The following is a 9,975-nucleotide window of genomic DNA, read 5'->3' as shown; positions in this document are numbered from 1 at the left end:
GATGCATCTTGGACTTAGAAGTTGTGGCTCTTGCTAGCCAGGCCTAAGACCCCAGGGCTGGGTGCCTACCAACTCCAAATGAGCTAGAGCCATATCTGCCTCCGTTAGATGGACAGACAGGCCAGTGAGAGCTTCCTAACTTCATGGCTCACCCTTTGCCAGAGAGTGGGGATTATATCAGAAAAGATGCCACACGGTTTCCAATCTGATCTTTTAATCTGGGGTGCAGGGGCGCGGGGATACAGATCCCACGGTCTACCTCCAGCGAAGAATCATATGCCTCTCCCCATATGCCTTTCATCGGGCCAACATAATCCAGTTGCCCTTTTGGCTCAATCGCCCATCCGTGTCGTCCATGTCTTGGAACAGGGGGCAGAAGGCTAGCGCGCTAAGGATGCCAGAGGGTCTGAGGCTGAGAAGCCCCAGCAGAAGCTGCGGAGGTCTCCATGACAGCTCGCTCGCTCTCTCTCTCTGGAGTTGTATTGCTTCTGCCTACAAGCACAAGGGCGTCCCTTCTCACAGCTGCAGGGCTGGGCTGTGTCAGGAAGATGGCTGAACAGTGAGTCCCTTACAAAGCCCTGGTGGCCTGGGAGAAGCCTCTAAATGCCCAGCCCCAGCCCGCGGGCCTCCCCGCCCTGCGCTCAGGCAGAGTCAGTCAAAAGCGCGGGGCCAGAGGTGCACTAACCGTAAAGCCAATGCAGCCTGGACTGCAGGGGGCTGGCTCACAGGCGACCCTTCCAAAGCCCCGTGCCTAAATTCTTTTGTGTGTTTGTACTTTTGTGGCATTTTTCTCAAAGAGCGCCCCTGAAGCTGTATATACTTCACATCCCCTCCAAACCCCGCCTTGGAAGGGAACAGCTGGGAGCAACCAGCCCACAGAGAGCCAGAAGGGCGCCCGGGGAAGCCAGGGGTCCCTTTGACGACTAGCCTCGCTGTGGCCAGGCGGGGGACCGAGGCGGGCGGGGTCTGGAGCTCCGCCTGCCCATTGCGTGCGAAGCCCCGGCGCCCCGCCCGTTCCGCCCCCGCCCTGCGGCCGCCGCCCCGCCCGCGGCGCCTCGCCAGGGCCGCAGGGGAGGCGAGGCCGCGAGGTCACCCCGCGACTCCGAGCCGCGCCCCGGGAACGTGCGCCAGCGCAGGCAGCGCGGCCTCACCTGGTCAGCGCGACCGGCCGCGCCCCGCGCCCACAGGGCGCTGTCTCTTGCACCTGCGGGCCAGGCTGGCGGGGGGCCAGCGGTGTGCAGCTGGGGTGGGGGCGTGGGGGACACCCAGCGGAGGGGGGCGTAGGTAAAAACCGGTGGGACTGTATACACTTAAGACCTGTGACTTTGTTATACGTAAACACACCTCAATTTGAAAGGAAAGGGAAAAGAACAGCCCCTGGGCACCCATTGGCTTCCAACAGGTCACAGATCCTGAGGGTGGGGGTGGGGGTGATGTTCCGGGAAGGCTCTGGGGACCACGGTGGGAAGTCAACTTCTGCATCCTCTCGCCAAGCAGAACCGACAGTGCCTTGGCAACAAGTGCAACTTCCTGGACCTCACCTTCCCCGTCAGTAAAGTGGGGCTGATGGTACCGAAGTCAAGGACGAAGGAGGTGGTGGGCTGGGTGGGCAGCGCAGAGTTCATCCCGTGGGGGCACGTGCAGCATCAGGGGCCCAGCACTGGGGGCCCTGCCACCCAAACCACGCTCTTTCTGAGATGGAGTCCAGCCGTTAGCTTTCCTGGATCTAACCAATTTTCGAGCCTGTTTCTCCCGTACATACTGCGAGCTCCAGATAAGACTTCCACTAGCTTCCCTGTGTAAGTCAGCCCGCGTTGGATGCCGTTGTTTGCAACCAGGAATCTACCCTTTCTCATCCGAGCCAGCGCTTTCCTTTGCTTCTCCTGCTGTTAGGGAGGGAAGATGTTATTAGTTAGCTTTTCTATTATTGACCCTGGAAAGAAGCAGTTTTGAGAAGGACTGAACACCGGACAGGTCATCCACAACAGTATCCCTTTTATTGATATTAATCACAGTTATAAGGTCTTGTCCATCAGAAAGAAGTCCGCATTATGTAAAACTACTACATACAAAGACGTAAAAATACACATACACCAGCCACCAAAACAAATCATCTCAGTCAAACCTCTGGGTGTGTCTCCAATTTTGATCATCAGTGCTTCAGAAGAGCAGACATAGGCCCAGCAGAAGGTTGGCCTTTAGGGGGTCTCAGGGCGTTCACAGAACAGGGCATTCACCCTTGGAAGCAATCAAACATGTAAACTCAGAGGCCGGGCATGGACGACGCAATGCCCGGATACCTGGTATTACCAGTGGAGCCCACTCAGTGTCCTGTGTGCTCCTATGACCAGTGACGACGGCAAGCCGTAGCTGTGCTTGAAGCAGACACGTTATACCATCCCTGTTGGAAGAAGCTTGTGTGGAAAGGAGTAGATTGGCTTCTAGTCTAGTTCAAGTCATTGTTTGGGGTCATTTCACAATGATGACTTGGTGAAATTTATTTTAAAAGGGAAAGTGAAAATCTCTCTTCTTCTCCTATCCCTGCTTGCTTTCTCATCCTGAGCTCTCTTGCCAAACTCCAGCAAAGGCTGCTGCCTTTGTAACTTCTGGGTCAGGTTACAAGTTACTAAATGGTCAGCAGAGAAGGACCCACTGCAGAAACACTCGCTTACATTAGCTTAAGTGACTCTCTCTTAAGTGAATAAAGGGTTAGAGTTCAAGCAGTTTGCTGGTATCCCCAAGTCTGAGAAAAATGAAGGCTATACACCTATCCGAATAAATGTCTTGGGGTCTTGGAAACCATGACAAACCACTTTGCTCTTGGAATCCAGAGAGAGCAGAGGTCTCTGATCAAAGCTACACTCTCTTTTCATGGGGCTCGCTCACTGTGTGTTCAGTCGTGTTCGATTCCCTAACTCTCTTAACGTGGAAGTGTTGATCTTTGGGGGAGGAAGCGGGGAGGAAGAGAGAGAGAGAAGGACTAGCTGATCTTCCCTCTGTCTGTGTCCTGTCTCCCTCGAGCAGGCAGAGGAAGGTGTGCATATTCCTCCGGGGGCTGCTGAGCCTCGGAGAGGAGGCAGCTGGGTGCACGATGCCCCCCATTCTGACCGACAGTGAAGGACTGGGAGGTACAGACGAGATGTCCTGACCATCCGGCTCTGAGTCACTAGGCAAAAGTGCTTAGGAGACTTCTCTCTGGGTCGCTTGCTTCTGTAGGTGACCTTGGGGAGTTGCCATTGAGTCTAGCAAGGGAGGCCGAAGGTGGGAAAGCAGAGATTTCCCCGATCTGTGCATCCCAGGTAATCCCACCGAAGAAAGACTCCACTCAGTGGCCAAAGAAAACTCTGTAGATCCATCGACACCTTGAAATTCCAAATAAAACCAGTATCTATCTCCCTTAAAAGAAAAGTGGAAGTTGTCATATAATCAGAGTCAATCAGGATAATGAGATGAAAAGAAGAGAAAGTAAAAATGTTTCAATGTGAAGAAGAGGCTCATGGTCCCGCAGAAGCCAACCATAGCCATGTCCTTGTGCCGCCTCCCTGGGGTCCGAAGTACTTGGCCGCTAGCCCAGGCCAACATCCAACGACATCATCACCACAAATCCCAGAATGGAGGCCCAGGAGGCCAGCTTCCCATTACCACTAGGAAAGAAGGAAAGGAAAAGTTAGACCCTGGTGCACTCTGGGACACTGTCCAAGCTGAAACCGTCCTCTGCGGGGTCCGATTCCAGTGGAAAATATACCACTGCTGTTAATACTGATAATAACATTGACGAGTAACATATATTGGCGCTTACACTGTGCCAGGCGGACTGATTGATTCATGTAATCCCAAAGGGTAACCACATGAGAACTGTACGATTATTACTCCCATTTTACTGGTGGGGAAACTGAGGCACAGGGGAGTTAAGCAACTTGCCGAAGGTCACCTATCGTGGCTCTGGAATTCATGCTTGACTAATAAAGAGTGGTGATTAAATTCTTGAAGATATTATTGAATCTGACCTTGTAAATGAGTCTCACAATCCTTCTGCTGTAAAATCCAAAGAGAAACAAAGCAAGCCCCCAGCCCCCCACGCCTGGCCTGCAGCTCGGCGATGAAAGCATGGATATACAGCTTTGGCCAGCAAAGCTCACCTCTCCCCTCATTCTAGCCCCAGAAAGACCTAGAGAAGGGAGGAAGGGAGGGGGATATACAAAAAAAGAATAGTCTGTTTCGCGGAGGGTGGAGAGGCGGGGTGTGTATGCCACCGCCTAGTGCCACCTGGTCGGTGTCTCCGCCCTCCTGTCTGTCACTCCGCTTTCCTTTGGTTTCAGGGAGCACAGGTGCAGAGGGGGTGCGGGTGATCTTGGGAAGGGGGCAGAAATAAAGAAAAGGGCAAATGAAGAGAGGGCAAATACGGAGCCTGGGGTCCAGGCTGGGGCAGGGTCAGGGACGGGGCGGGTGGGGAAGCTCTCCCACCTGATCTGAGCTTCAGGGATGATGTCATCCACGACCACGTAGACCATGGCGCCAGCGGCAAAGGCCAGAGCGTAGGGCAGGATGGGCTCGGCCAGAACCACCGCGAAGGCCCCGAAGAGCCCGGCCAGAGGCTCCACCATGCCACTCAGCTGCCCGTACCTAGAGAGAGAACAGAGACACGTTCCGCACGGGAAGCCGGGCACTCGACACACTCGGACCGCTGGCCCGACTCTAGGAAATGAACGCGTACGTGATCACGGCCGCTAGGAAGCGTTTCACCGTTTTTTCTCACCACCTCCTTTTCCTATTACAGTCACAGTAATCTCCCCCCGCTCCCAGTTTTTTTTTTTTAAAGAGTTTTAGGTCTCCTACAGGGTCTTTTTAAAAAATAACAGCAACATTGAGGTCTAATTCACATGCGATGTGGCATGCCCACTTAATGTGTGCGGCTCCGTGGGTTGTAGTATATTCGTAGAGTTGAGCGACTTGCATCACCACCATCTGATCCCACAACATTTCGTCACCCCCATAAGCAACCCCATACCCATCAGCAGCCATTCCCCATCCTCCCCTCCCCCGCCCCTGGCAACCACGAACCTACTTTTTATCTCTATGGATTTGCCTATTCTGGAGTATTCATATAGATGGAATCACATGACACGTGGCCCTTTTTATTGGCTTACTTCGCTCAGCACCGTGTTTTCAAGGTGCATCCATGTTGTAACATGTGTCAGTACTTTATTCCTTTTGTGACTGAATAATGTCCCTTTGTATGGAGGCACCGCAGGTTACATACCCATCCATCACTTGATGCCCGCATTGTCTTTTGAAGGATAGGACACTGATTAGAAGTGGTATGGACATTTTTCAAGGGCAGTTGTGCCTGGCATGTTTCGGGGTTCAGGCCACAACTGCACTCCTTCTGAAAGAGCTGTATCCCAGACCTCTACTGAAGAGGTGGCCTACTTGGCCATGTGTATATCGAAGTCCTGTCCCCATAACCCCCATGTTGGATTAAGGCGAAATTTCTCCTTAAAATAGAAAAAAACCCTCTATTTGAGCTAGTAAGAGTGGGTCTCTGTTGTTTAAAAAAAAAAAATGAGCTCTGATTAAAACAATAAGCCACATGAGCACTGAGGATTCCGAGAGCAGGAAATAAGCTGGTACCTGAACTCTACGGCTTAGCCCTGCTGGCAAGATACACCTGCCAAAGGCTGAACACCAGTAGACAAAGAATTGGGGCATCTTTCCCATTGTCCCTTGCTGTGGGCATTTGGGAAGACACACCGTCTTTGGACCTCAGTCCTTCCATCTGTAAAGTGGGAGAGACAGATGACTTCTCCGCCCCTCCTCTACCCCACTGGCTGGGAGCAGCCAGGTGACGTGGGGGACATTGCACCGAATGAGGGGGCCACTACCTTGCACCTCGTTCGTGTGTACAATTCCTGGCCTTGGCTTTGTCACTTCAGGAAAAAGTGGGTTTGACGTCAAGGCCCAGACTGGAGTGAGAATTTTTAAAAAATACCATCTCAGGATGTGAACGCCCGCGCACAGCGCCCCGCCCTCACCCCCACCATCGCCTACGGTGTGAAGTAACAGTCGCGGCTTTCAGGCTCACAGAGCCTGGGCTCGAAAAGAAACCTCTGAGCCCATCTTGCCCTGTTCTCACCCAAATCCTCTGTTCTGTAGGCTCCAACGATGGAGAAAGAGATAATTGAGGGTGGAAATAAAATAATTTAAGCACGTGTAAGAACTTGTAAGTTGAAGGCCCCATAAATTGGAAGGCATTTTTATTATTGTTATTAGCAGTGCTTTTAAATGCTCTTAGCAGACATCCTAGAGCTGGGGGCAGAAGGCGAGTCACCCCGGTGAGCCAGGCGGCTCGAGCTGGTCATCTACACTCTGGGCCACGGTTTCTTCCCCTGAGCACTGGGGACTGGGGACCTTTCATGTTCCTATGGAGGTAAAATTAAGGAACAGACTCTGAAAACACCAGGTGTCATCACCCCAGACGCTAGTGACACGACTCCTGTCCTCACACCGACAGGGCTGTGACAGGAGCTATTGTAATGGCTCTCGGGGACAGGCCAAGGTAACAGGAGCCTAAGTTAAAGCGGGTGGCATTAGAATGGTTATCCACAGAGGGCTTCTGAACTAGGGAACATGGCAGTCTAGCTTGGTTTATGTTGAAGGTCAAGAGAAGGTTCTTCCCAGCCCCGGGCGGGGCGGGATTCAGCCAGATCATTGGTGTTTTACCAGAAGCTCCAGCTTTGCTGCCAGGTCAGAAGACTCTGTTCTTGAAGAAAGAGGCTGGCACGGAGGACCGCTCTGAGCTTGACCTCAGCCACGACCCTGGCCTCTGCCAGCTGAGGCCTGCAGCACTTACCAGAAGGCTCTCCAGGTGGAGAAGCCAGCCCCTCGCAAGGGGAGGCTGACGGCGAGGCCCTCTGGGAAGTTCTGGATCCCAATTCCAATGGCTAAATTCCTGAAAGACCAACACGACACATGAAGGCGGTCATCTGGAGCCCAGCACCCCCCAGACAGGAAGCCCCGGCCAGGGCCCGCTGCATCATTTGGTGTTAGAGATCCAGGTGAGTGAGACCTGTGACAGGTGGAGGGAGGAGGAAGGTTAGGGTACGTGTGTCCTCGCAGAACACAAAGGGAGGGAGGGGGTGACACGGGTCTCCCCCTCTTCACGCCGACCTGGGTCCTGGGGACGCTCTGTCTTCACGGGGTTATAACACAGCAGAGGACATGCTGGCTGGGTGTTAGCATGGCCTGAGTTCTGCCACTTAACTGAGCAACTCTACAAAAAAGATTTAACTTTCTACACCTCGGTCCTCATATACGTGTGACACGGAAGGGGTTACCTGGGGATAACAACGTCCACCCTGAAGGACCGCCGTGACCCAGCGACCTAATGCTCATGAGGTTCCTAGCGCATATGAGGTGCTCAGAACGTTTTGGTTTCCATTCCCTTACGGCACGGAGATCGATTTGTCACAATGAATCTAGAAGCAGCTTGAGAAACGGGACTAGGAAGTACTGACGCAGAGTCCGACAGTGACGCAGATCTCCTGGGCTCGGCTTCCCCACGGGCTCTCGGTGCAGATCCGGCGCTGACGCTGCACTTCTTTGGGCCTCCGTGGTGCTCACCACGATCCTCTCTCCTGCCTCTCTGCAGGACACGGAGGGGCTGTGCCGTGCGAACTGGTCAGCAGGTCAGAGCCAAGCCTCGAGAGCCTGCTTTGCACTCAGACCAGGTACTGGGGTGAAAGGGAGGGAGCAACAGAACGAGACAGGGGCCCATGCAGTGCGTGACCCCCAGGGAGACAAGGCGTGCGCATAAATGAAGAGCCCTCATCACGCACGGGGCAAGTACGCTGAACATCGACTTTCGGAGAAAGCGGAAGCAGAATGGGAAGGAAACGGGACACAGGATGAGTCTGAATGCAAGGGGAAGGCAGTTTTCGAGCATCTCCTCAGCCGAGACTCTACCCTGGCTGGACAGGTCCATGGGGAAGCCCCCCACGGGGGGCCCCTCTGAGCACCGAAGATCTCAAGGGTGTGAGAAGAGGGTGCTATTTGCAGGCCATGCTGGGCATGTGGCCCGAGGGATTGTGGACGGCATAGACAGAAATGGGAAGCTCCATTGTCACTTGGCTTTCCGGTCCATTTGCTCATGTCTGTCCCCCTGGCTGCCAGCAGCAACCAACCCATCAGCTCTGGACAGCAGCAAGGGAGTGCTGTAGAGCAGCGGGCGGGCTCCACCCTGTCCCTCCTGCTCACTCACTCACCGAGGCTTCTGGACAGGGACACGCTTGCTGCCTTGGACGGTCCTGCTGGGCTGGCTCTAGCCACAGCCTCCTGTTCTGTCCTCCAGCAAAGAACACCAAGGACAATCTTCAGTGTTTAACACTTAATCTTTCAGTTTGAAGTCTTGAACCTCGGTCTGTGTTTGCTTTTATCCTCCTGCTCATGCCCACACGCTTCATACGGGGCACACAGCCCCCCGACACGTGGGAGGAGGAAGCCTCTCCCTGGGGGCTGCCAGTCAAGGAGACTCTTAGGGAAAGGCTGACCCTGCCAGAACCTTGGGACTTCCCAACGTTTGGTTTGCACGTGGCTCACTTGACGAACTCTTACCCTGTCCCTTCCTGAACCTTCACGCCCTGTGCCCTCAACACGCACCCATAGGCTCATCAAAGTGACGGCATCTGAAAAACTGGGATTCGTTCTCGAATAATGGATATGCTCTAGAGTCTCAGGGATGACAGATCACGCACCTGGGACAACCGCTCGTAAAACGAGGTGGACAGACGAGAAGACACCTGGGCCGCTGGGCTCAGAGCACGTCCGCAAAGGGCCCCCGGCTGCATCGCTGCCTGCTGACCTCTCCTGTGGGTTCGCTCCGATCCCCACCCGCGTTATACAGGCAGCTCCCTCCTTTCGCTTCTTAGAGAGGAGGAGGCTCAGACACGCTCTGACTCTGTCCCCCGAATCCACGGGCACCACACGGGGCCAGATCGCAAACACTTTACGCTCGGAGGGCCACCGGGTCTCTGTTGCAACTATTCAACTCTGTCATTGTACTGGGAGAACAGCCACCGTGTAAATAAATGAGTAGGGCTGTGTTCCAATAAAACTTTATTTACAAAAATAGGTGGTGGGCCAGATTAGGCCCACAGGCTGTAGTTTGCTGACCTCTGCCCTAATATGTCAGTGGCTACGGAAAGATCTGACGGGATGGAACTAAAGACCTAATGAGGGTCTTGCAATGAGCAAGGTCAAGGTGTCCAACCAGGTCTCTAGGCCTTTGTTGGATGTGGGAACAGCACTTTGTGGCTGGCTGGCTGTCCATTGCCATCACCTGCCCTCACGTTCATAGGCAGGTACATGACTTATGCCCAGCCTGACCACGGAGAGTTGCCAGCCCAATGCCACCAGCAAGTCAAGGCGGGGCTCCCCGTCCAAAGTCCTCGCCGTGATGCCGTGGTGCCGCCTGCTGCCGTCCACTAGCCGGGCCGTGGAAGCCTCCTCCACATCCTGTCCTGTCCCCATTGATTTTATTGAGACTCCTGTCTTCCCAGTGCCCCTCACTCTGATGCTCCTGCTCTGTTTCCAGGATCCCCTCCAGCGCGTCTCAGTTCAGACTTCGTACCCGGAGGCACCCAGTCTGCAGGCCACCTGATGCGTTCTCGAGTGGCCTCTGGTGTCCTCAGCTCCCAGCCGGGGCTACGCTGCGGTGGCCCTCGTTCGGAAAAGCAGGGCCGACAGTGGCCGCCGTGTGTCCACGGGGGAGGGGCTCCGTCCTGCTCTCCCCCGTGGCCTCCACTCCAATGCGCACTCTCCGCCAGCACCCCAAGGCAGTAGGGCCCCCAACGAGAGGCTCTGAAGACTCCGAGCGGGATTCCGAGGCCAGGGCGAAAGCCAACCCTTGCCCTTCGGAACACGGCGAAGCCGCGGTCTTCCGTCTCGCTCTTCCCAGCGGGAGCACGGACACCCCATTAG

General features: G+C 54.6%; 1 protein-coding gene across 7 annotated transcripts in view; it reads right to left on the bottom strand.

The window, feature by feature from the left end:
• Positions 1 to 1,975: 1,975 nt before the first annotated feature.
• Positions 1,976 to 9,975, bottom strand: part of SLC39A11 (solute carrier family 39 member 11) — a 340,928-nt gene continuing 332,928 nt past the window's right edge. For all 7 annotated transcript variants that reach the window (XM_039859787.1, XM_039859783.1, XM_039859781.1 and 4 more), the window contains 3 exons: positions 6,851 to 6,949; positions 4,465 to 4,623; positions 1,976 to 3,644 (listed from right to left, as the gene is read on the bottom strand). In XM_039859787.1, coding sequence (XP_039715721.1) covers positions 3,566 to 3,644; positions 4,465 to 4,623; positions 6,851 to 6,949 — 337 coding nt within the window. In that variant the 3' untranslated portion in view covers positions 1,976 to 3,565. The remainder of the gene's footprint in view (positions 3,645 to 4,464; positions 4,624 to 6,850; positions 6,950 to 9,975) is intronic.

Source organism: Pteropus medius, unplaced genomic scaffold (assembly GCF_902729225.1).
Source record: "Pteropus medius unplaced genomic scaffold, Ma_sr-lr_union100, whole genome shotgun sequence".
Taxonomy (NCBI): Eukaryota; Metazoa; Chordata; class Mammalia; order Chiroptera; family Pteropodidae; genus Pteropus; species Pteropus medius.
Note: the sequence above shows the minus strand (reverse complement) of the source record. Positions and strands in the feature narration are given on the sequence as shown.